This window comes from Acomys russatus, chromosome 31, assembly GCF_903995435.1.
Source record: "Acomys russatus chromosome 31, mAcoRus1.1, whole genome shotgun sequence".
In the NCBI taxonomy this organism is placed as follows: domain Eukaryota; kingdom Metazoa; phylum Chordata; class Mammalia; order Rodentia; family Muridae; genus Acomys; species Acomys russatus.
In genome coordinates, this window is record NC_067167.1 from 17045783 (window position 1) to 17072312 (window position 26530).

Sequence of the window (26530 nt, forward strand, 5' to 3'; positions counted from 1 at the left end):
CTCTCAATGTGGTTGATCCAGGCAGTTCCTTTAGAAAACACCAGTAGGCCTGCTTGCGCAACCCCGGATCCTAGAGGGTGGCGGTCTCCCTACTGTGCATTTTAGTCACCTTCCTGCTACCATATTAGTGAGGGAGGCATTCTTATCCTAAGGTTGTGGCTTTGGCTGAACACACAAGTTCTACGCCAACTGAAGGGCAACATACATTCACAGCTGGAGAAGGAGCACACCAGATGTCGCGCAACACTACGTAGGAACAAACTGAACCTCCAGGAGCTGTGGGAGTCGGGCGTTGTATATCAAGAGGGTGTGGTGGTCGCCCGGCTCTACAGGAGGTTTATTATGTTTGGTTTATTCGAGCAGTTTCCTAGACTGATAGTTGCTTGGCTTCCACCGAGGGCCTTCTCCAGTCAAACAAAGAGTAGGGGAGAATTTGGGCTTAGCCAGTCAGGCCCACCTGACTTGCCCCAAATAGCAAGGCAGAAGTTAGGCCTTCATTTTTGGTCTTTATGCTACTGCAGTGGTTTGTATGTACCAAGTCATAATCAAGAGTATAGCACATGGTCACAATTTCCAACTGTCTCACCACCTCCTCCGTGGCCACTGGAATTAATTAGGGTTATGGCAACATGACATTGGAGGAAACACAGTGTGGCCACATAAAACTGACGCAGGACAAGTGGTCACCCCGAGAGAAGCGCCCCACACTGTAAGCTTTCATTTTGTATCAGTCTCACCTCCTGGCCTGGCTCCCCTGCTGGCTCCTTTCCAGAATGCTAGATCTTGGCAAGGCTGCTAAGAGTGAGGCCTGGATTCCCAGCACTCCTGCGGGGGGGTGGGGGTAGTTGAGTGTCTGTTCTGCCTTGGCTCCTTGCCAAGCAGCCACTGTTAGCAGCAACCATGTCTTTCATCTTACAGAAGTGCCCACCCCATACTTCCCCCATACGTTGTCTGCCCAGTCACTCTTTCTGTCTTAGGGCCTCCGTTTGTGCCGCCCCCCAGGCTTCCTGCACCCTGGATGCTTTTGCTTCTTGTTGACTTGCTGGAGTCATGTCTCCAAGTCAACCCTTGTCCACCTCCCTGACCACAGCAGCCTGCAGGGGGTTCGGGGTCTCCTGTAACATGTTACCTAAAGTATGTGCCCCTCTTCTCCCTCCCTCTTCCTGGTTCTTTGGTTGTAGCCCCTCTTCCCTCTCCCTCCCCCACCCCTCTCTTGGGCTTTGCTGATTTGCTGCTAGGGATAGTAACCCCAGGCCTTGCACATGGTAGTTAGGGGCTCTTAGCACTAGGTTGCATCCCTAGTCCTTGTTTTCTTTTTTAGATAATAGTCCCTGCTACTATGCTTATCCTAAATCCCTTTTCTCTATCTGTTTAGGAAGGCCACACTCAGTAGGAAAATAAAGAGAAAGAAGAAAATAATTGATAGCTTGAATATTTTAACTAATTCTAATCTTTTTTTTAGCACATAGAATAACAAATAATAGATACATAATTGGTCCTTAAAGCATATTTATTTTATAGAAATAAAGGCCATAGTTGTCTTATGTGTTTTAAGTACTGTTTGATATATCAGTAAAATTTATGTACATGTGTAAATATATGTGCATGGGTTTGCAAATAACTGCCCTTATGTGGCCATCTCAGCATCATTATTTCTAGTGACCTTTACTTGGTCTGACACACACACACACACACACACACACACACACACACACACGTTAACATTATGTAAATAAATACATGATATGCCATGAACAGGTAAAGGAAAAAATAGCGATAGGTTCACAATGCCTAATCTTTTTTTTTACTTTTCAATATATGAAACCTTACAGGACTGGTGAGATGGGTCAGTGGTTAAGAGTACTGCCTGCTCTTCCAAAGGTTCTGAGTTCAATTCCTAGCACCCACATAGAGGATTACAACACAACCATCTATAACTGCAGTCCCATGAATCCCAGTGCCCCCTCTGGTGTGCGCGTGTGCATGTAAACAAAAGCACCCATATACAGAAATAAATAATTCTTTTTAAAAAAGAGAAGGAAACATCGTTTTTTGGTATGCTAATAAAGTAGATTAGAGACAGCTAGATTTTATTGACAATCGCTTTAAGATCAGTAGAATGATTTTCTATTGGTCTTAACAAAAAGTTACAGTCTGCGTTGCTGGAGGTTTATTTTAAGGGATCATTCCTCAAAGCCTTCCAAGTTCGAAAACAGCAAAGTTTCTGACACGTGGTCGCTATTTTAGCTAGCACTTGTTTTGGGGTAGACTTTTATAGAATTTTTTTCACTCCTAGGCTAGAAAGAGCACAGACCTGACCTGGCTGCCTCCTAGTTAGGCAGGGCATGGGTGGGGGTAGGGAGGGGTGGGGGGGGCATGGGGGGGGGAGCAAGAGTGGTAACTGGATTGTGCTCTCCCTTGCTCCTTTACTAGCTACTAAGTGAACTGGGAACCGGAACAGCTCAGGGAGCTCATAGGAGACATACCACACAGTTTGTTTACCTTGGTATAGGTTACAAGTTTTATGGCTACCCTTTGACTCAAAACACTGTTAAACAGTCCTTATGTTTTTTGCTTTTTGTTTTTTTAAGCCATCAACTGGCTAGCCTGTGCTTTTGAGGGCTGGTGATGTAGTTCAGTTGTATAGTGCTCACCTGGCATGTGTGGCTTGTATGTTACCTAGGAAGTAGTCTGTATCCTTGTATTTGGGGAGTAAAAGATTTATGTGGTGTGTGTGTGTGTGTGTGTGTGTGTGTGTGTGTGTGTGTGTGTGTGTGTGTGTGTGTTTACTGAGGATCAAATTCAGGCCCTCACACATACTAGGCAAGGACCATACAACTGAGCTGCTTCCTTGGATCTCAAAAGCACATATTTGAAATTTGTGTGTGTGTGTGTGTGTGTGTGTGTGTGTTTATACATTTTTCTTCTAGATAGATGGAAGCGCACCGTGTCCTGGTTTTGTAGCCCACCAATGTTTGCTAGAGAACAAGCAGTGTCCCTCATTGTGCGTAGATCTAACTTACTTTCAAGTAGGCGCTTAGCAGTTTTCATACAGAATGTCCCCGTTTTAGTCTTCTATTAATGGCCACTGCTGAAAACTCCCTTTAAAACAGCTTTTTAGCTAAACCTTAATGACCTATAAACTGATGAGGTACAAGTCTAAAGGCATCTGTGTAGCTGCCTTTATACCTTAAGGAATCTTTTGTTTTGTTTTGTTTTTTGTTTTTTTGAGACAGGGTTTCTCTGTGTAACGCTTTATAGGCCAGGCTGGCCTCGAACTCACAGCGATCCACCTGCCTCTGCCTCCTGAGTGCTGGGATTAAAGGCTGTGTGCCACCAAGCCCAGCCCTATGAATTTTGAATTCTTTCTTCTTTCCTTAAGCCATTTTCAGAGTTGACCCTCGCAGACTGTCTTTAAGCTATCAGCCTCAAGGGTCAGATTCAGACACTGTTTTGTTTTTGTTCAGTCGGGAGGGCCCGGCTTGAAGAGTCTTAGTAATAAATGCCTTCTCGGGGAAGGGATGGCCTGGCCTGTGTGAAGGTGGATTTGAGGCTGGACACTGGAGTGTGTGTTTGACCAGCACTGAAGCTCCTTCCCTTGTCTTTTGCTAACAGTCTCTTGGAGCTAGTTTTAAATCATCTCTAGCTCATCTTCCAGGGAAGCAAAGTATATTTTTTCCCAGCACAGAACCGAGCTTGGGATTTTTTAAAATTAATTTTTGGAAACTTATTTGTGGGATGAACCACTTGTTCCCCTTCAGCGTGCATGGCGGTCCGAGAGCAACTTGAGGAAGTCCATTCTTTCTTTGCATTGTGAACGTCCCAAGGATCGAACTCAGGTCCTCAGCCTTGGTGGCAGTCACCTTTACTCACTGAGCCTTCTCACTGGTCCAGCCTGATAGTTTTAAAGCCTTGATTGCTAGATCCTCTAAAATTTATGAGCCAAAACACTAATCCTATGTCTTTTATAAGTTCCGTTTTTTCTTTTTTCCTTAATTTTGCTTAACAAACTCCTACCATCTCCTTTTAAGTTTTTAAGGATTCTTAATCTGTATTAATCAGTTCTTAACTTAAAACGGTTAATGCACTGCTTACAGGCTACAGTTTTTTTTTGTGTGTGTTTTGATTTTTGGGTGTTTGTTTTAGTTTTTAACTGACAGCATAAGAGTGAAACCTTTTACTTTCATTTATTATTATTATTTGTTTTTCCTGATACATCTTCTTAGATCTTCCAGGTGGTCCTGGAACTCACAGTTGCTCTGCCACAGCTTCCTGGCCACAGGGGTTGTAGGTGTTTGCCACTGTACCAGCTAATGGTTCGTGTGTTGCTGTGTACCAATATCCTGGAACTCTGGGGTTTCAAACAGGATGCTCAAAAGTTAGGGCCAGCCTGGGACTCCAGTGTAAGGCCCTGTCTCAAAAGGAAAAGAAACAAAGAAAGAAAGAGAGAAAGAAAGAAAGACATGGAAGGAGAAAGGAGAAAGGGAAGGCTAAGATCCTTGTGGGGAAAACCTGCAGATGACTCACTTCATTCACCTCCCTGCAGAGTCACATTGCTGACTGTGGTACTTGTTCAAGTCACATCACTGCATCTAACTGTTAACCCTGGCTGCCTAGACTCTGCATACGGCCCTAAAAACAGAACAGGGCTGTGCGACTCCTAAGAGGTCTACTGGCAGGTGAAATGACCAGTATGCCTACTTTTTAGGGTGCACCAGGTTTTAATGAAACAATCAAGAGAACCACCCTTCTTGTTTTAGGGGAAATTCCAGGTGTACTGTAAGACTTCAAAGCAGACTTAAGTTGAATGGTTCGGGGCTAGTGTTTGTAGGTCCGCAGTAAAGCCTTTGCTTACTTAGTGTTCAGGAAGCTCTGGGTTCAATAGAAAAACAAACAAAATGAACAAAACTAGACAAAAGTATTCGAGAAAAGGTTTTCGAATCTTGGTTGCTGCTGACTCGATTCATAAATCAAGTCTTCCTGTGACACTGGCATCCATAGCGTTACGGCGAAATTGAAGGAGCCACCTTCTGGTGAAATGATGACGCTGTGAGCTTTATGTAATAACTGATCGATCGTTAATTTAGTTTCTCGTGTAATGTTCATCCTTCGAGGACCCTGGTCTCTCTTTTCCAGTGGTAAACATGAGAGCAGCCAAAGGAAAACAGCCCCACAGTCACAGCATGCTGAGCATGCGTGTGTGTGTGTTCTGCCCAGCCCAGGCCGGGTGGAAGGTGGAAGAAACTCAGGCTGGAGTTTGGATTTACATGCTGCTACAGAAATTTAGCCCCGCGTGGTGGCGCACGCCTTTAATCCCAGCACTCGGGAGGCAGCGGCAGGTGGATCTCTGTGAGTTTGAGGCCAGCCTTCTCTACAGAGTGAGTTCTAGGACAGCCAGGGCTACACAGAGAAACCCTGTCTTGAAAGACAAAACAAAAGACAAACAAACAAACAACAGAAACTTGAGAAGGAGCAGGCATTCTCCTGGGCTTCTCTCAGACTTGGGCCAACCTTGATAGGTAGGCAGGCAGGCATGCGCCACCACACCTGACTAGTTTTTATATAAAATTTCATGCACTTTTCCAGTGGAGGCTATTCTGCCCACAGAAAATCTAACGTGGGGAATATTTAACTTTTAACCAAACTCCGTAAAATGATCACAAAGATAGTGGCACTTGGAACTGAAGGACAGCGCCTGCCTACCAATAGGCATTGATTTCTGCCTTTGTTTTCTCTTGATCTGCTAGAAGTCTGCCTCCTTCCAGAAGCAAATCTGACTTGAGGAGGATGGCCCAGGGAGGTAGAGCAGCCCAGTGTGTGTGCTGGCTGCTGTGGATGCTCACTTAACCCTTTCTTCTACTGTTACATCCGGACTAACTAGGCAGGAAGACGTGGAAGAAACAGGCCACAAATTGGACAGTGTTAATTAGGTGTTACTTTCCAAGGAAATACTGAGCATAGAAGAGTTCCATACTGCAGGATTGGCATAAGTGAGGACCACCCCCATCCCCCATCCTTCTGCCCCTTACCCCCTCCCCCCATTATCCTAAGTCTTAAGTTATCTGGTGGATTGGAAGCTACAGTTAATTATGCGGGTCAACACGCTAACCACTGTGGTGTGGCCCCTGGCTGCTGTCTCTGCTGAGGGACCACAGGCCATTGTTGTTCCTTTAAACTCTTGGTGCTTGTTTCCAGATTCTCTTCTGGGTAATCTAACTTATTTGGATCCTTCAAGTCTTCCGTAAGCTTTTTTGGTTTTGTTTTGTTTTGTTTCTTCCTTCATAAGCCCATCACTTCTTCTCAATCCCCGTGCAGTCAACTTCTTCCTTTCACCACTGAAAATGGTGAAAAGTAGCTGGGCGGTAATGCACAACTTTAGTCCCAGTAGGCAGATCTCTGAGTTTGATGCCAGTCTGGTCTTACAGAGAAAGTTCCAGAACAGCTGATGTTACACCATACAGGGCTACAGGCTAAACTTGTCTTAAAAAAACCAAAATGAATAAACAAATAAATAAATGTTGAAAGCCCGGTGTAGTGAGTTCGAGGCCAGCCTGGTGTACAAAGTGAGTCTAAGACAGCCAAGGTTACACAGAGAAGCCCTGTCTCCAAAACCCAAAAAACAAGCCAGGGGTGGTGGCACATGGCTTTAATCCCAGCACTCAGGAGGCAGAGGCAGGTGGATCGCCGTGAGTTCGAGGCCAGCCTGGTCTACAAAGCTAGTCCAGGACAGCCAAGGCTACACAGAGAAACCCTGTCTTAAAAAACCAAAAAACAAAACAAAACAAAACTAAACCAAAACAACAACAACAACAAAATGTCGTAAAGTGCTTATGGAGATATTCCATGTCAGGCAGCATGCTGGGACTCAGCTGAAAACACAGTTGTCTTGTGCTTTCATGTTAGCGAGGAAAACCAGATTGTGTAGCTGTTGACATGAAGTGATTTAGGGCCCAGAAGAGACAAATAGTTTGTGATTCAAGGATAAAGAGAGTCTGGGAAGGTCTTAGTCAGTAAGCAGTCTTTGGAACTCAGAGCATCCCTCTGTGTCCCGTCAGGAAGTTTGCATTCAGGAAGTTGTGTCTTCACTCTCTGTGGAGTTGGGATTGACCGGGGGTCTTGAGCATGCTAGAGCAATGCCCCGCCCCCAGCCACACGCCCAGCCCGCCCACAAGCACAGCTCCTTCACCCTCTTCTGAAGTGGTAACCTTTGCATTTCACTTCATTTGCGGGCTTGTTTGGTGGTGACTGTTGCTGTTTTTCCAGTTTGATTTTAGAGTCCAGCTTGGCCTCAAACTCATGGTCCTGTTGTCTCAGGACCACAGGTGTAGGCCACCACATTTTCTCTTGAGTTCCTAAAGGCTACGACAATAGGAGCTGTCTTAAGAAAAGCCTTTTAAACGTTTGGCTGGGAACCACCTTTCAACTCTTAGCAAAAAACAAAAACAAAAAACAAACAAAACAAAACCCAGCTTCTTCACTACTCCACGCCTGGGATCCCTCTGTTCAGCAGAATCCACAGAAGAGGCTATCAGGAAAAAGCCTTCTAGGACAGGGCTCCCCACACTCCCGGATCCTGTTTCTGTAGGTCAGGGACTGAGGTCTTTGCCTCTTTTAGGAAGTTTCCAGATAATGCTGGTGACTGTTTAGAAATTTAACATGTGCTTAGGTAGCAAAGATCAAAAGAGGTGAAGAGCCAAGGTGAAAGTAGATGGGGCTTGGCTCTGTAGCTCGGTGAGAGAGCTATTGTCTAGGATGCACTGAGACCCTTGCTTGGGTCCCAGCACAGCCAACACCCCCCCAAGGTACATTTCCTTCTATCTACATGGATGGGCTCATTATCTTGTTTACTTTGATTTTTTTCTTGCCAATACAAATTAAAAATCACCAACTCACCCACATTGGCTCCGATCCCAGCTCCCAGGAACGGCTAATTTTGCCAGTGATCTGACTGGAAAATCCCTGCTTCCCTCCCACCCCAGGATGTGAGTCTGAGTCTGCTGCTTGTCCAGGCCACCTATGATAAAGGTGTGCATCCACCCAGCCAAGTGATAAGAGGCCCCAGCCACTGAGTAACAGGAAGCCAAGTCTTTGGTGGTAGGAGGCCTTCCTTTTGGCAGTTCGCCTAGATCCAGCTCGTTTGTGTAGCAGTTGAACTGCAGGAATGGTTTCTGAAGCAAGTCTGTTATTCTACAGTGTAATCAGGACCTGGCAGAGAATTTACCCTTTAGCTTTTAAGATTCACGTTAGAAGTGCTTATAATTTGGAGCTTTGGCAGTTGACTTGACCTGCCTGTGACCTCCAAAAGAGCCACAGCAGGAATGGAATGCAAATGTGACTGTTCTGCAGGAGTGTTTCTCTTGATGATTTCCTGGGATCTTTTCCTGGGTTCACCTATTCTATTCTGCAGATGCTCTGGTGGGCTGAGGGCTGACTAACATCAGAAAAGCGGCATGTTGTTTGCTGAGACAGCTTCACACTGTAGCCTGATCTCGCAGCCAACCCTTTACTTAAAGCCCCAGATGCTCAGGCAGTTTTTAAAAGCATCTTGTTTCTGAGTGTGTACACCCTATGCTAGAGTGATTCCCATCATCTGCCTGGGGTGCTTTCCTGTGGAATTCCCCTTCCAGAATGGAGCTCCGTCTCTACGCACTGAAAACCTCGGTGAGATCAAGCTGACAAGGAAGAGCAGAGCAGATAAATGGCCTGGAAGCACTTTTCCAATGTCAGGCTGAGTCATAGTCACCTGGAGGGCTTGTTTAAACGCCCTCATTAGACTGCTGGCCTCTGTCCCTCAGAGTTTCTGTTTCTGTCGGAGGCTAGAGCCCCTAAGTTCACTGTCCTGCCTACACTTTGAGCTGCAGGCCCACTATCAGTGGTAACCAGGATGGTGGGCGCGTGCTCACCGTTACTCCTGTGTGGTTGGTTGGATGCTTACTGGCGTACTTCCTGAGTTTTCCAAATTTGGTGTGTTGTTGTTGTTTAAAATATGGAGGCCCAAGGTCTCAGCAAGTCTTCTAGTGTACGCCTTCGAGGTCCTCCTGGTTTGCACCCGGAATCAGTAGGCACTTGGGCTTCTGAGGGCAGGACACGTGGGAACGGAGGCAGCCTGCTTCCCAGTCACCTTCCTACTCTCAGCCTGATGTTGACTCTGTCTCCTAAAGCTAAATTCTAAACCCTGGAGTGAATCTGAGTTTATGACAGCTGTATCGGGAAGGAGAGGCGGGGCTCGGCTTATCTCGGCTTTTCCCATTCCTTGGAATCCTTTAAGTGTAGTCTCTCCCATAAGGAGGATGAGGTAGCTGATTCTGGTTTGGTCTAGCTAGCACTTCTTTTTATTGAAGGTAATTAACAACAGGCATTTCTTTTGATGCAGCTCCGGAACCTGCCAGGATGGACGGGATGATCTCCATCTCCATCTTGGTGACCTGCCCTCTGACGAGGAAGCCACCAATAGTTCTGATGACGATGATGTCAGCTCCGAGTCCAGTAAAGGAGAGCCAGACCCGCTGGAGGATAAGCAGGTATATTTTGGTAATCAGTTATTTCTGCTTTTGTTTTTTTTCTTGGCCTGCCACTGTGCATGGGAATGCTCTTTATCATCCTGACAGGAAAACAACACTCACAACCGTAGTGAGTTAGTCTGGAAATGCTTTTCAAGTCTTAAGTTCTATCCCTTGTCTAATAAAGCACCTAAAATGTTATATATCGATATATGTATCACCTAATGATGATTTAGTGGTTTTTGAGAAATTATTTTACCAATGTTCACTGGCTTTTTATATGTGCATGTATGTACGTGAGTATAGACATATGCTGTTATGTGTGCATTGAACTTGAAGAAATCACTCTTACGGATTGTTCTTGCTCTGCTAATTCTTACATTTCTTTGTTGTTGGGTTTTTGTTCATTTGTTTTCGCTTTATGTGTGTGGGTGTTGTGTCTGTATGCATGTCTCAGATGCCCTGGAGTCTGCGTTACAGACAACCGTGAGCCGCCATGTGGGTGATGAGAGTTGAACCTGGGTCCTTTGGAAGAACAACCAGTGCTCTTAAACAGTGAGCCAGCCCTCCTGCACATTGTTTGTTTTTTTTGTTGTTGTTGTTTTGTTTTGTTTTTGAGACAGTATAACATAGTCTGGCACTGAATCCTAGCAATCCTCCTGCCTCAGCCCTCTGGGTCCTGAGATTATAGGTATGAGCACCGCACCCAGGGGAGTTCTTACATTTCCTGAAAGAAGGGAATTGGATGCATTGAGCGTTGGCCACATCTTTAAAAAGCTTGTTTTTAAATAAAGCTCTTGTGTACAGAGGGATGGGGAAGCTTGCTCAAGCGAGCATGCTTTTGTGCCATGGTACATGTGTGGAAGTGTCAGGGTGCAACTTGCAGGAGTCAGTTCTCTTCTGCCGGCTGGCTTCCGGGTTCAAACTCAGGCTGTTGGGCTTGGCAGGCTTGGCAGCGAGCGTCTTCACCCACTGGGCTGTCCCAGTGGCACTTGATGCCGTCTTCTTCAGGACAGAATAAAGATCGCTGCTTGTACTAGTTACTTTCCGCGTTGCTGTGGCAAAATGCCCGACAAGACACAGACTTAAGGAAGGAATGGTTTATTTGGGCTCACGGTTCAAGGGTGCAGTCTCTCATGCCTGGGGAAGTCACCGCAGCAGGGGCCGAGTGTGACAAGTGTGACTAATGCTGGCTTCCAGCCTGCTTTCCCCTGGCATTCAGCCCAAGACTCCAGCCTGTGGAATGGTGCTGCCCACCACTAAGGTGGGTTTCCCACGTCAGTTAGTTAACCAGTGGGGGTTGTCATGGGTTAGTGCTGCTTTACTAACACACACACCAAAAGCAGCGTGGGGAGCAAAGCCTTTATTTTGTTTATGTATCCGGAATCACAGTCCGCTGAGGAGTGCTGCTCAGGGCTCACTCCTTCAGGGCTTGCTCAGCCTGCCAGGACCACTAGCCCAGGGCTGGTGGCACCCCCAATGGGCTGGGCCACATCAATCACTCATTAAGAAAATGCCCCACAGGCTTGCCTACAGCCAGATCTTATGGAGGGATTTCTCAGTTGAGGTTCCCTCCTCTCAGATGACTCCAGCTTGTGTCAAGTTGACATAAGACTGACCAGCACAAGGCAGTCCTTCATCAGTGTCCCCTGAAGCCTGTCTTCTGTGTTATTCTGGATCCTGTCAAGTTGACAGAGGGTGTGTTAACTATCTCACTGTTACCAATATAGCCATCCTTAAAACAGTCCAGTGTGTGTACATGTTACGTGAGTATGTGTTCATCCTTGTGTGTGTGTTTGAGAGGCATGAAGACTGACTATATGTGTGATAGGGAAATTCATTGTACTATTTTTAGTTTATTATAAACATTTATATGCTTCATTTGAAATCATGTGTCTTTGAATAGGGTATGATGAGCGGGAGATAGCGAACATAGCAGCAATGTCCCCATGATGTATTGGAGCGATACAAAATGGATCCTCACAGTATAGCAAGCCAAGGGGGAAACACTTGTCACCTGACTCCTTGTCATAATTTACTAGTCCACTATGCTCCCTGCTTAACCTGTTGCTCTGTTTCAGTTTGCTCTCACCTTTAAATGAGTGGCACAGTGTGGGTGTCTGACCTGGAGTCCTAGGGCTGGAGAGGTGGCTCAGCTGTTACTGCACTTTTGCTTATATAGAGGTCCTGGCTTCAATTCTCAGCACTCTCATAATGGCTCACGACCATCTGCAACTCCAGATCTGACACCTTCTTCTGATCTTGGCATGTGCTGCACATGCATACATGTAGGCAAAATATATAAACACATAAAATGATAAAATAAGTAAACATAAAAAAAATTTGGTTACCATGCCTTTAATCCCAGCACTCGGGAGGCAGAGGCAGGTGGATCAATGTGAGTTTAAGAACGGCCAGCTCTACAGAGCAAGTACAGGACAGCCAAAGCTACACAGAGAAATCCTGTCTTAGAGAAAAAAAAATGGTAACCAGCTATGAATTGGGTAACTTGATGCTAATTACTTAATCTTTTTGGTTTGAAGAATGCCACTTTGTAAATGAAAGCAAAATATTACTTATAAATGATTTGATATGTGAAAAAAAATCTAGACTATTTTTCCAGTATGGGGTTCGAGCTCATTGATGACTTGTTCTCTGCTGATGAGAATTTCTAAACTGGACGTGGCAGCACACATTTGTAATTCTAGCAGTTGGGAGGCAAGAGGATTGGCATGAGTTCAAGGCTGGCTGGGGTTAAATAGTAACTTCCAGATTAGAATGGGCTATAGAGTAACACACTCTCTCAAAAACAGACAACACACACACACACACACACACACACACACACACACACACACACACACACCAGGATTAAATATCAAATCAGGTTGTTGGAAGTTGTTGGTAAAATGAAGCCAAGTGGATCTGTAAAGCTCCTGACAGCGGAGTGACTAGCACAGACACACACAGCAGACTAGGGGGGTTTATGGACTGTCGTGGAACTGCCCCTGTACCTTGCCCATACCTTTTGTGCTTTAGCTCTGTGCTGCTTCTTGGACACAGATCCTATTGGTATGTCTAGGATACCCCTCACATCCCAGGTCGCATCAGCATGTGTTAGAGGTTAGCAGTGGCCATGGCCCGTGCTTCTGTGCTGCTCACAGCCCAATGGAGGAAGAGGGATCAAAATATGTAAACAGGAAGGAGCTCACAGTGTGTTTCCAGGCGGCAAAGGGAATCACAGCGATGTGCTAGGAACCTTAGTGGCCACTTTGGATGAAAGCCTCTGAGAAAGTGGTACTGGGCTAGAATTTAAATGAGCACAAAGAGGCAAAGTCCGTGGAGAGTTTGAGAAAGAACATTCAAGTAGTATTGTGTGGGAGCCATAATTAAGATCAAGACTCACTCTCTTCATGCGTGACCTTGCTCGCTCTTTTCCTGGTTCATCTTGTTGTTTTCACCTGAAGCTTTTCCAGTGCCTCTGGAAGTGGTGTCTGCAGTTATCTCCACATGGCTCTGGGGACAGCAGTGGTGCACGGTAGAAATAAAGGCTCTGTCCTGTCCCATGGCTCTTCCTGGCATCATGTTCTGTCACCGCAGGGTCTCCTTTAGTCTGCGGTCAGTGGAGACTGCTAAAGCCCTCTGTCTCTGTGCCTGCCTTCCCCTCCTGTCATGTCCTTCTGTGCCGCATTGCCATCTCCCTGCTAAATCTTTGTCTTTTTTATCTCCCACATTTGTGCGTGGTGTGTGTATGTGCATGCACCATCACAGATTTACAGAAGCCGGGGGACAGTTTGTGGGAGTCATTTCTTTGCTCTCCTCTGTGGATTTCAGGGATTGGATTCAGATCTTTAGGTTTATATGCCAAGTACCTTCACCCACTCAGGCATCCCACTGGCCTTAATTTTGTTTTTTGTTTTTGTTTTTGTTTTTTAATGTGACTACTACTCAGTTAATTGTTAACATGAAACATTTTTTTTTCTTTTTTAACTTGTAGCAGTAGCATCAATGATGTGTCTCCTTTAGAATTCTCAGCTGCTCTGAGGGACTTACATTGTGTCTCTTCATCTGGAGCAGCAGCTGCAATAGAATATGTTAGCACCTTCTTTCTAGACAGCCCGTTACCCTGCCTCACTGTAGCCTAGTGAACGTTTTTAAGTACTTTGCTTTCATGGATAGTCTCTATGGTGAAATTGTTTGGGTTCCCACCTCTCACTAGCTCTGTGATTTTGACCAACTCACTTTGTTAAGTCCTAGTTTCCCTGTCCAAAAAACAAAGAGAAGTTCATCTTGTCCCTGTTCATAATTGAACAGTCTCAGATGGGGGTCTGAGGAGACAGTAAAGTGGACCATGGGGGAAGAAGTTGATTAGAAGAACTGTTGAGGTCATGGCCAGACAGACAGGTAACAACGTGGTGGAGGGCTCTCAGGAGAGTTTATGCCCCCCCCCACCAGAGACAGAGACAGCACGGCGGGGGTCTGAATAGAGGAAATTAAGGCTCACCTGGCTAAAGTGACTTTTCTGAGAATAGGGGTTATTTGACAGCACAAGCCTGAAGTCAGGCTTTCTGAGTCCTGGGCAGGAGGAAGGAAGGGGAAGAGCTGGGTGGCCACCAATGCACTTTGGCTATAAACTCCCCCAGGTCAGATGTTCTGGCAGCTGCCAGTCTGTTAGCTCGCGATTCCCAAGGTCTTAGTAGGGTGTCCGTCAGTGCCTGAGAGGGGAACGGCAGTTGCAGACTCTGTGGCCTGAGCAGCAGGTAGATTCTAGCGCCATACCATTGTAATACTTCTCCAAATGAGAGAATCTAAGTGATCGCTGGCTGAAAGGTGAAAAAACCAAAGGTGACATCTCCATACAGTAGAGTAGTATTTGGCCATAAAAAGCAATGAAGAGTGACTAGGCAGGGGAGCAGTTTTTTAGGAGATATGGAAGTAGTCTAAATTTAGCTTCTGACGATAACTGGACAGGCCCAACGTCACAAAGAACCACTCAATTATTTAAAGAGTAAAACCACATTTTATGGCATTTAATAAAAACAGACAGGTGTGCCTTTAAGCCCAGCACTTGGGAGGCAGAGGCAGGTGAAGGTCTATGAGTTAGGGGCCAGTGAGTTCTCGTCTAGCCAGGGCTGTAAGTGAGAACCTGCTTCACAAACAACACCAACAGCCCAGACAACAACAGAAGCCCCCATATCCTACATATATCTTTGATTCATATGAAGTCAGGGGATCTTAGGCTGTGTAACCCGCTTGAAAACTCCAATATGGAATTTTTCATTACTGTCTGTTTCTGCTAACAAATTGGTTCATCATTCACAGAAGCCAAATGATGTCCACAGAACATGTTTGGAGAACAGTAATAAGCCATGGGACCCTTTGCTAATTCCCTTTGGAAACTCGTGTGTGTGTGTGTGTGTGTGTGTATGTGTGTGTGTGTGTGTGTGTGTGTGTTTTCACATAGAGGCCAAGGGTCAGTGTTGGGTGGAGGCTTTCTCTAGTGTTCTCCACCGTATTATTTTCTTTTTTAATCGGAGCTCTTCCTGAATCTGGCACTCACCAGGGCAGCTAGGCTAGTGTTTGCTGTCATGCCAGCTTTTTATGTTGATGCTGGGAATCCAAACTCAGGTCCTTACTCCCGTGGGGCAAGCACTTTACCATCTGAGCCATCTCTCTGGCTCCCTGGAAATTCTCCAGAATTTAGTTTATTATCCTTTCACTTTTTAATAAATGTTTGTTTTAAAGAAATGCGCTGGGCATGGCACCTCATGCACATGGCCTTTAGCATTGGGAAGGCAGAGACAGGAGCATTCTTGCAAATTTGACGCCATCTTGTTCTACACAGTAAATTCCAACCAGCCAAGGCAACTTAGTGAGACTTGGTCTCAGAGGAAATAAATACATAAAATAAGTAAGTAATAAAAAAAAGAAATATATTCATTTTGTTTCTTTGTGGTTAGAACATTCACTCTGCAACTTCTCTAATTATTTGTTTCTCTGTTCTTTTCAAATCGTTTGGAAACAGGCTGTGATGATTCTGTTGTAAAGAAGGGTGGGGACTGAAAAGGTTATCACCCTGATATCACCTCGTCTTTGACGTAAAAGTGATAAAGAGCTGTGCCTTGGACATGTCCTGCGGTTAAAGTTTATCTCTTGCAAGTAGAACCCTTGAGTATGACAGAGAAGGCCTCTTAACAATAGTACTAAACACGCTCGGAAAAATGTCATCGGACATCACTGGTACTGAGCCAATATGAAACGAAAGAACTCACTTAAGAACTTAACAAAGCTGGGCTGTTATCAAAACATCAGAGCATATCACTGGATTTCAGATCAAAGGTTCTGCTTTGGAATTTGTGTGACTTATTTCATGACCTTGACAATGTGATTTTATTAGTCTGTGCGAGTGTCTCAACTTCCACAACAATTCTCACTCTGGGGAGATGATGTTATTTAACAGGCAGTCTGCTCTGAAATGTGATACAGTTTCACGAGCTGAGAAGTTTTGAGATAGCAGACGTGGCCTCTTGAGGTCTCTCAAGGTGTGTGTGTTTCCATCCTGTCTCACTGGGTCTGAATCAGCGACTACAGTCCATTGATTGCTTTTCTAATAACATGCCTTTATTTAAATCTATAATTTTCCTAGCTTAAGAGGAATAATGCCCCCAGTACTGCATGCTCATGTAGAAGGCTGGAGTTGGTTGCTAGCAGGTAGCCAGAACCCATGTCATGCTGCTCACAGCTGAAGCTTTGACCTCTTTGAGCATCTGCGCTCATGTATGCAAAACATATATGCCCAAAACTAGAGGCTCATCACGCACACACACACACAGACAGACACACACACACACACACACACACACACACACACACACACACACACACACACACCATTAAAATAAACCTCAGGTGGAGCATGTTGGTGAATGCCTTTAATCTCAGCACTTGAAAAGCAGAAGCAGGTGTAATCGATGAGTTAGAGTTTACTATGATCTATGTAGTGAGTTCCAGGCCAAGCAAAGCTATATATACAGTAAGACCCTGGCTCAAAAATTAAAACAAGGGGCTGCAGAGACAGCTCAGAGGGGAAGAGAAACTCTTGTTCTTGCAGAAGACCCATGATAGCTCACAACCCTCTGTAACTCCAGGGTCCTCTGTCACCTCTAAAAGCACCAGGCACACAGGCAGGCAGGCAGGCAGGCAAAATACTCGTACACAGAAAAAATATGAGAAAATGAAAACAAAGCAAATAACAAAGACAGACAAAATAGATAACCATGGGGACTCCTAGATCAGATTCTTGTATTTAGTTCAGCCCACTATACTTTATTATATGCGCCACAGATTTTGAGTTTGAGCTTGTGTTTTTACGTTCTGTAACACATCAAATAATGTGCTCTAGTCTTAGATTCTAAGAAAGTGACAGCCACTTGTATACATCTGCTTGCTCATGAATGCGCTTGCTCACGAGCAGCGGATTAGGCCCTCCGTGTATATTTAGAAGGATTCCAAAGTAAGTAGGCACACTAGAGAGAGCAGGAGATTTCAACAGAGAATAGGAACATACTTTTAAGTAGTATGTGAACAAGAGAGTAACCTCGTCCTTTGAGGGTGACAGAAGAGAGCATCAAGGCAGCCTTCAGAAAGAGAAAACCCTCACTTGCCATCTTAAAGAGCGAATGGAACATGGCAATGAGAAATCCTCTCCGCGGAAGGAAAGATTGTAGTGGATGTAAACATGTTTTGTTTTGATCCCAAGTGTGGTGTGTGAAACAGACTTGTGTGAGTGTGTGCAGTGATTTTCTGCTGGAAACAGACTTGTAAGAGAATGGGTGATGTTTGTCCATTGGGAAAGTAACCGGTCTTTGCGTTTGTGTGTGTGTGTGTGTGTGTGTGTGTGTGTGTGTGTGTGTATTTTGGTCTTGCTGTTCATTGAAAAGCTCCTAGAGAGAACTGCTCCAGCAGTTCACTTTGAGGTTCCGGGTTCCAGTTGTTGCTCGAGTTCCAGCTGTGCTCGAGTTCCAGTGGCTGCAGTTGCAGTCACCTTTGCTGAATTGCTGGTGTGTTGTTTAATCGGTCTGCTGGAACCCTGCTGACTATGCAAGTGGAATCTCTCCAAAGAACTGAGTCTAAAAAGGTCTACTTCTCCTGTTCCTGTTAACCTCTTTTCTCTCCTACCTAGAGTAGGTAGGTTCGAAGGGAGGTATAAGCATTAAAGAATCCCAAGCAAAGTAGGTTTGAAAAAGTTCAAAGCCTACAAAAGATGCTCTGCTCTTGACCAGAAGGGAATTCCAAAACAAAAGGAGGGATATTGAAGGAGACAGATAGGCCGCAGCTCTCTTGGAATTAAAGGTAGTTCCTGTCTGGCAGGAGTCAAGGAAGGGGTGTGGCGAGTAGGAGAAAGAGGGAAAGGTTACTTGACACAGCATAAGATTTTGTCTTCTCCGCTTCTCACAGTTATGGGGGTCAAGAAGTTCCTTTGCCTCAGGCCCAAAGCAATACAAGCAGCTGATCCCAGTCCCTCGAAATGAGCCCAATTAGACTGCTTTTACATTTCTCTTGGGTGTTTTGTCAAGGGTCGAAAGTCTAACACACACTAAGGAAAGGATCAATTAAGTGGTGAGAAAATATTCATAAGGGTGAACTAATAGGCTCTGTTGACTCAAGGTGGCACTGAGGACAAGAAAGAGGAATTCAGGTGTCTGGCATTAATGCATGAGTAGGTGCAGGCAAGTGTAAGGAAGTTTTTACTTCCTCTACAGGCTCCCTGTGTGAGTGAGGTGAAACAAACTGCGTAAGCACACCAACTGGAGAAAACGCAGACACATCTATGTCTATGGGAGCCACACAGAAAGCAGAACACAGCGAAGGGCCATCCAGTGCATAGGGGTGAAGGTGGGGGCGATGCACTGTGAACTCTGGTTGTCACTGTGTAGAGCAAGTCTCTCTTGGGTGGCAATGCTCAGGGGAAAAAAAAGAGGGTTGTATTTAGCTCTGTAGGTGGAGACAGTTTCATATTTTCTGTGAGTTGGCCTTCCCTAGTTAAGGGATTTTTTATGGAGGAAATGCAAGATAGTGACACTTATTTTGGGTGACCTTTCTTCAGTGAGATGAGCACATCTGTGATGGAGCCCAGGGACAGCTAGAGAGCCTTGAGGTCTCAGGTGGCTGTGTGTGGTTCTGTGCTCCTGTGGTCGGCCTGTCTTGTTGCTTGAGCCCTGCACTGGGGTGCAAGCATGGAACGAGTATTTACAGTGATGCATGGAACGAGTATTTACAGTGATTGAAGGTCGTCAAATGCCTTTTTCTTTGTGAAGTCTCCCTGATTCCACATTGGGCCTTAGTGGAATCGTATAAGGTGCTCAGCAGATTCATAGTTGGGGTATTATCTGGTATTATTCCCTTTGTCCACTTCTTGAAGAGTGGGGCTACTTCTTTTTTTTTTTTTTTTTTTTTTTTTTGGTTATACAGAATAATGGATCTCATTATGATATTCTTACACGCACACACACAGACAGACAGATACACACACGGAGTAAATTTATCTTAAAATGCCAACAAGAGAAATAGAGATATAAATTTTGTCTCCATGATATTAGGAGACTATAGAAACCTCAATCAAAATACATAATGGCTGTCAGGCCTACCTGCAGTGTCTGCAAGGCCCAGTATCTGCACATCTTGCCAACACACTCCTGGCTTTGTGTTTCAAGACAGTGAGTGTCTTACTAGACAGTCCAGGGTGGCTTACAGTTCAAGATCCTCCTGCCTCAGCCCCCTGAGTTCTGATGGGCCTTGTTTGTTTGTTTGTTTGTTTGGTGACAGGATCTCATTGTATAGTCTGGCTAGCCTCCATTGCTTGATCCTCCTACCTTACAAGTTTGTGCCTCTATGCCTGACTTGATTGTTTTTAGTTGTAGCTATTCTGTGGGTGTGAGGTATCTTATTGTAGTTTTAGCTTGCTACTTATGGTAGCTTTAACATAACCATGTCAAAACATTTTCATATACTTGTTGGCCGTTCTTTTCATCTGCTCCAGTGAAACATGTTTGTTCTCATTTCTACCTGAGTTGTTTGAGTTATCAGAAGTTTTTATTTTTATTTTTATTTTATGTGTATAAGTGCTTTGCCTGCATGTATTTCTGTGTACTACATGCATGCCTGGTACCTGAAGAGGTAGTCAGAGCTCTTGGAAATGGAGTTATGGATGGTTGTGAGCCACTATATAGGTCCTGGGAACTGAACCTGGTTTTCTGCAAGAGGAACAAGTTCTCTTTAGCTGATGAGCCCCGTAGTTATCACAGGTTTTGTTTGTTTGTTTGTTTGTTTGTTTTGTGTGTGTATGTGTGTGTGTATTCTGGATACTAGTACTTTTTCAGAATGATGTATAAATAAGTTTTCTAGTCTGTACTTCTGTCATTTGCTAGGAATAGTGTATTTTTGTAATTATGGAGGATCCCATTTTGCACAGTTCTATCTGATTAAGGCTCTAGTAGAGCAAGGTTCCGAGCAGAGAGTTCCAGTGCTAGATCAATACTAAAAGGTGGAAAGGAAATAGGAGGCAAATGCCAAAGTAGTTACACCTTAAAAGAAAGATTTATTTTATATATATGAGTGTTCTGCCTGATAACTGAAGCCATCAAGGACAATAGATCTCCTGGAACTGCTGCTACAGATGGTTGTGGGCTGCCCTGTGGGTGCAAGAACAGTAAGTGTGTCTTCTTCCTCTCACCCCCAGACAGAAACTTTCTATGTAGCCCTGGTTGACCTGGAATTCTTTCTGTAGACCTCACAGAGATTGGCCTGTCTCTGCCTCATACCTGCTGGGATTAAAGGTGTTTGTTTGCTTTTAATATACACTACCTGGCCAGCAAGTGCTTTTCACTGCTCAGACATCTCTCTACCCCACATCATCTCGATTTTTGGGTTTGTATACATGGGGTAGGGGTTGGGGGATGAAAACAATGCTAGGGATCAAATGTAGGATCTCAAATGGTTTGCCCATCACAGAACTATGCTCCCAGCCCTTTAATGAATTTCTAACTTTAAAAATATACAATGTACTTCATTAGCATTAACCTTATAGTCACATGTGTGTAACTATAAGGAGAAATGCATAATGCTATTAGGAAAGCATGAGTTTGTTGAGTCCTCAGAATGCACGTATGCAATTGCAGTCATCAGTGCATGACTGGCGTCTGGTCTGCACAATCGGGACGTGATTCCCGAGGTACCTTAGCCACGCCTCTCTGCTTCTGTTTCAGAAATGTAGTAGAAGAAGAGTGGTGGGAGCTGAGTAGAAGAAACCTCATGCTACCCATCCATCTTAACCATTCAAGAGCCTGCCTTAGAGAAGTGGGGGTTGCTGGGTGGTGGTGGCGCACGCTGGGAGGCAGAGGCAGGTGGATCACTGTGAGTTCCAGGCCAGCCTGGTCTACAAAGCTAGTCCAGGACAGCCAAGGCGACACAGAGAAACCCTGTCTCAAAAACCCAAAAAAGAAAAAAAAAAGAGAGAAGTGGGTATTAATAGGGACAGAAGTCAAATTCATCATTTGTCCCTTTAGCAATAGAATTTGAGAGCTGGGGAAAAGAAGAAAGGTAAAACACACTAGGCTAATTAGACTGCATTTTATGTACCCTGAGTTTGTCACTCGTCCTAGCTGGGCTTCTGTCATCGTGATAAATAACATAACCAAAAGCCGCGTGCGGAAGGAATGGGGTTAGTTGGCTTACAGGCCACACTGAGGGAAGCCCGAGCTCTGATAGTCAAGGTCAGAACCTGGGAGGCAGGAACTGAAGCAGAGACCACAAGGGAATGACTGCTGCTCCCTGGCTTGCTTCCCCTGCTCCCGTTCCTATCCTCTTCTCCCCCAGGATTACCTGCCCACGGACAGTACCACCCACTGTGGGCTGAGCTCTCCCCCGTGGATCATCCGGTCAAGGAAGTGCTCCACAGACATTATCACAGGCTCGGAGGCCGACAGCCCAAGTTAGCCATCACTTGTTGCCATTTAAAGATTCTTTTCATGAAGAGTTGGGTTGTAGCCTCCTCTGAGTATTTTTGTCACAGCAGTCGGCATTAGTGGAAGGGTTAGGGTTTCTTTGTGTCCTGTGCAAACTCCTCTGTAATAAAAGAAAACATGGAAGGGACAAATACAGGGAATTTGCAGGATTATTTGTTAGTGTCACACCCACTTGTAAGCCCAGCAGCACTCAGCAAGTGAAGGCCAGAGGACCAGGAGTTTCAGGCCAGTCTCTGCCATACAGCAAATTGAGTCCAGCTTGAGCTGCACGGGTCTCTGGTTTAAGAAAAAAAAAAAAAGTGAGTTCTGGAGAACAAGAGAGAATTTTAGTGTGTTATTTAACAAATTGTTTCACTAAAAGACTATTTAATGTAAATATTCCAGAATGGCTGGATTTGTCAAATCTTGGTAGGAAAGTAACTAATTATACTGGGTGTGTGTGTTTAGCAGTGAATGCTGGGAAGATATGTCAAGGTTACTACCAGAAGTTGACAAATGATGCAATATTTACTACAGTAGTTTTTCATTTTACCCGTGTGTGTGTGTGTGTGTGTGTGTGTGTGCGCGCACGCGCGCGTGCATCCATGCGTGCTTGTCTATGGAGACCCAAGATGTCAGGTGTCTTTCCCAGTTGCTCTTTGGGGTCTTCCACTGATCCTGCTTGGTGCTCAGTGTTATAGCTAGACATGTTCACCAGCAAACTCAGGGATTCCCTTGTCTCCATGTGTGCCGAGTCACAGGTGCACAACACCACACCTGCCCCCCCCTCTTCAGGTATCTTCAACCTTGCATATATTCATAGCAAGCACTTTGCTAGCTGAGCCATCTCTCAGCCCCATGATAAAACGATACAATACGTTTTAGGTGTATTGCTGAGGATCAAACCCAGGACCTCAGGCGTGCCGGGCAAATGCTCTTCTATTGAGTTTAACCCCTACCCCCAACCCCTCTACTAATCAACTTTAAATATTCACTGTCCGTGTGTCTTCTGCTCTTACCGTATATATTTCCTGTGTCTGAACTGCCCATATGACTACAACCACTACTTATGATCTAATTGGTCTCAAAAGCAATTTTTAAAAATGCATCTAACTTACATGACTATAATTAAAATGAAAATTCCTGGAGCTGAAGAGGTGACCCAGTGGTTAAGAATGCTTACTGCTGCTGTAGAGGGCCCTGTTTCAGTTCCAAGCACCCACATGGAAGCCTGCAACTGCCCCTGACTCTGTTCCAGGGGACCCAGTGCCATTTTCTAGCCTCCAATGGCTCCTACATGCGCTTGATGCACATATACTCACACATAAAAATAAAGGTAAAGAAATACATATCCAGATTCCAGGGGGCTGAGTATGTAAGCTTCATGGTAGAGCTCTTACCTAGCATGTGCAGTACCCCTTAGATAGGTCCTCGCCACTAACAAACAAAACCCCAAATCTCAGTACGATGACCCTTCAGGGCGAGGTGTGACTGTAGCTGAAACAGGAAGAGTTGAGGCCGGTGTGGGCTACAGCAAGACCCTATCTCAAACATGAAACAACAAATTGAGGGAATAAAAGGACTTTAAAGTATGTACAGAATACAGTCACAAGCCTGAACTGTCACTAATATGTATTCTCCCCGAGAGCTGACTCATTTTTAAAACCATGTTTATTTTATACCTTTGTATTGACATGGGAATTCTGGACCCACATGAAAACCAATTCAAGAACTAAGAAAGGGCTTGGGTGTAGTTCAGTGGAAGAATGCTTGCCTAGCATGCTAAAGCTCCCTCCCCTCCCCCACCTTTTGATACCCAGTAGCACAAAAAATTAAAAAATAAAGAACTAAGCTACTACTTTGAGCTGTCACACCGGTCACAGGGCTAAGTAGATCTGCTGGGATGCTGCACCATTTCCGTGTAGAGAAGGCTATTTCTGAGAGCCATTGCTTTAACACATCACTGGCCCCGCCCCCAGTGTCATCCCATGAATGAACAACTAGTGGATTGCCATGGTGACTTTTGATGCATTTCCTTGCCCAGTGATTCTTGAAGCAGCACAAAAATAACTGTCTCGGTGCTGCTAATGCTGGAGAAAATGCAAACAACAAAGCAACAGGGAAGAAAAAAATCTTTATAAAATGGGGTCTAATGTTTTCCTACAGAAGTATTGGAGCTTTTCCCTTTTCATAGTTGTGGAAATTGCTCTTTACTTTTTTTGTTTTTTGTTTTGCTCTTTAATTTTTATGTTTGTGCGTGTGCATGTTTGTGCGCACATACACATGTGCTCTGCTGGGGGTTTAACGGCCGGTGTGCTGAGCAGACTAGTACTGCTAAATTACATCTCCAGCCTTGTTCATTTATAATTTTTGCCCGATATAAATACCCTAATTCTTAGCCAGGCATGGTGGTGCACGCCTGTAACCCCAGCACTTGGGAGGCAGAGGCAGGCGGATCACTATGAGTTCAAGGCCAGCCTGGTCTACAAAGAGAGTCCAGGACAGTCAGGGGTACACAGAGAAACCCTGTCTCAAAAAACAAAACAAGACAAAAAAAACAAAACACACACACACACACCTTAATTCCTTTTTCCTTACTTACTGGTTTTTTTTCCCTCTTCAGTAAGGAATTGTGATTTCAGATCTTTCAGAGAACATAAGGTAAACTCCTCCTGCCTGTCCCCTGCAAACAACAACAAACTCACCGAAATGTTAGCTGCGCTTTCCAAGTCATCTTCGTTTTTTTCCCAGACATGTGCAGTTTTTGTCCTTGATGGGATAAGTAACGCTCAGACTAATAAATAATTAAAAGATGGTGGCGTTGGGATGATGTCGGATCTTTGCTCTGATTACACTATGCTTTCAGAATTAGAGTCATTTGACTTACACAACCCATTAATAGTTCTTCATAACTTCAAGTATTATCGAATGTGCTTTTATTTATTTATTTCTACTTGGCCTTGCAGTGTTGTCTGAGTTGGCCTAGAACTCACCACCTTCCTGCAGCAAGTCTCTTGATTGTTGGAATTACTTATATACATGACCTCACTGGGCTTATTGTGAAACTCCTAGTTGTTTTCTCTGTAGGATATGACATTTCCATTTTGAGCCTTTGATGCTGTTCATTTGGTTGGTTGGTTGGTTGGTTGGTTGATTGGTTGGTTGATTGATTGGTTGATGCAAGAGTCTCACTATGTAGTTTTGGCTGGCCTGGAACTCACTTTGTATACCAGCTGGCCTCAATCTTATAGAGATCTAGGTGTTTCTCTAAGTGGTAAGATTAAAGGTGTGTGTCCCCCAATCCCACTTGTGATTTCTCTCAGCTACCTCTGTATTATGGTTTATTGTCTTATTTAATTGCCCGTGTCTGCCTCTGAGGTATTGTACATTGTGAATTGTATGCTAATAGAAGATATAAGGATCAGAGCTAAAGTGCATGTCTGCCCAGCTCACAGCTGATCCCGTTTTGTGAATTCATGCTTTCTCATTGCACTCTTTCTCTTCAGGATGAAGATACTGGGATGAAAAGCAAAGTTCATCATATTGCCAAGGAGATCATGAGCTCCGAGAAAGTGTAGGTATCAGCTTGACAGTTCAGAAGACTGCTTTTCCACAGTTGGCTTTTTAAAAAAATTTACTGCTTTTCTTTTTTCCTTTACAGGTTTGTGGATGTATTAAAACTTTTGCATATTGTAAGTATCTGATAATATTCTCAAATCTAAGATTATCCCCCAGTCCTATTCTTTTCCTACCCCAAAGGTTCTTACCAATGCTAACCAATAAATTGTACACATGTGCTCTCTAGTGCTTGGTTGTATTTAAATTTGTAATAAAATATTATATACTTATAAATTAAATACGTATTTATAAATTATATGTATATGTATAATAAGCATTTTCTGAAATATCTGTTTCTCATTTGCATATAGATATATGTAGATGATTTCTGACAATATGTCTTCGGCACTTTCCATTTCTTCATAATAAATGAGCTGTGGTGCCTGTTGCTGTTGTGTCCTCCTTCTCGCCTTCCTCCTTTTCCTCCCTTTGGCCCTCATCCTATGTTTTTCTCCCCCCACCACCCCTCACCCCCACCCCTGCCCTCCCTTTCACCTTCCCCTCCTCCTTTTCTTCATCGTCTTCTTTTTTTTAAACCACCCAACTACATCTTCAGCACTCCTAATGGTGGTGTCTCTTTGGGGGCCCTTTCTTCTCTAATCTTAACAGCTCCCAGATACACTTGAGACACAGACATTTTCACAGCTTGAACAGACCCATTAGGAAACAACTGTTTGTAGCTTTTAGTGTTACCTTTGTTTTGATTATATTTTGCCAAGGTTATCCCAAATATCCCAGACATCTCTCACCTGTGTGCCATTAACTGCTAAAATCCAATACTTCTTTTAGCTAAAGACATACTTTGCCTTGAACATTTGATGATCTGTCTCTGCCTGCCTCCCTCTCTCTTTCTGTCTGTCCCTTCTCCCTGCCTCTCCTTCCCCTCTAGCCCTCAAGTCCTCTCCTTTCTCACTCTCTTCCCCTCTTTCACCATCTCTGTCTTTTTCCCGAGTTCTCTTTTGAACAGAGTCTCACTTTAGCCCATCCCTGCCTCAGAGGAAGCAAAGCAACAAGGGGAGGAAAGTGTGCCTTTGACTTATACTTCCTGTTTAGAATCCATCGTTGAGGGGCCTCAGGGAGGAGCTCCAGGCAGGGCAAATGGAGGAACATTGTTTACGTGCTCACTGTTTAGGTCATTCTCAGTGAGCTTTCTTATTCAGCCCACACCCACCAGCCTAGGGATGGTGCTGCCCATGGCGGACTGTGCCCTCTGCTGTCAATCATCAGTCAAGATAGTCTCTCATGGACATGGCGACAGGCCAACTGGTCTGGCAGTTCTTCAATTAAGGTTTCTTCTTCCCAGGCGACTTTATTTTGTCAAGTTGTCAACAAAATCTGGCCAGCACATAGACTCTCAATAAACCTCAAGGCCAGCTGGACATACAGATATCTTAATACCTAATAGAATGT

At 44.6% G+C, this 26530-nt stretch overlaps 1 protein-coding gene across 1 annotated transcript in view; it reads left to right on the plus strand.

Moving 5' to 3' along the window:
* The window catches only part of Fgd6 (FYVE, RhoGEF and PH domain containing 6), a 117445-nt gene that overhangs the window by 32545 nt on the left and 58370 nt on the right, over positions 1-26530 (plus strand). Inside the window, exons 3-5 of the mRNA XM_051139940.1 lie at positions 9374-9521; positions 25009-25076; positions 25164-25194. Coding sequence (XP_050995897.1) covers positions 9374-9521; positions 25009-25076; positions 25164-25194 — 247 coding nt within the window. The remainder of the gene's footprint in view (positions 1-9373; positions 9522-25008; positions 25077-25163; positions 25195-26530) is intronic.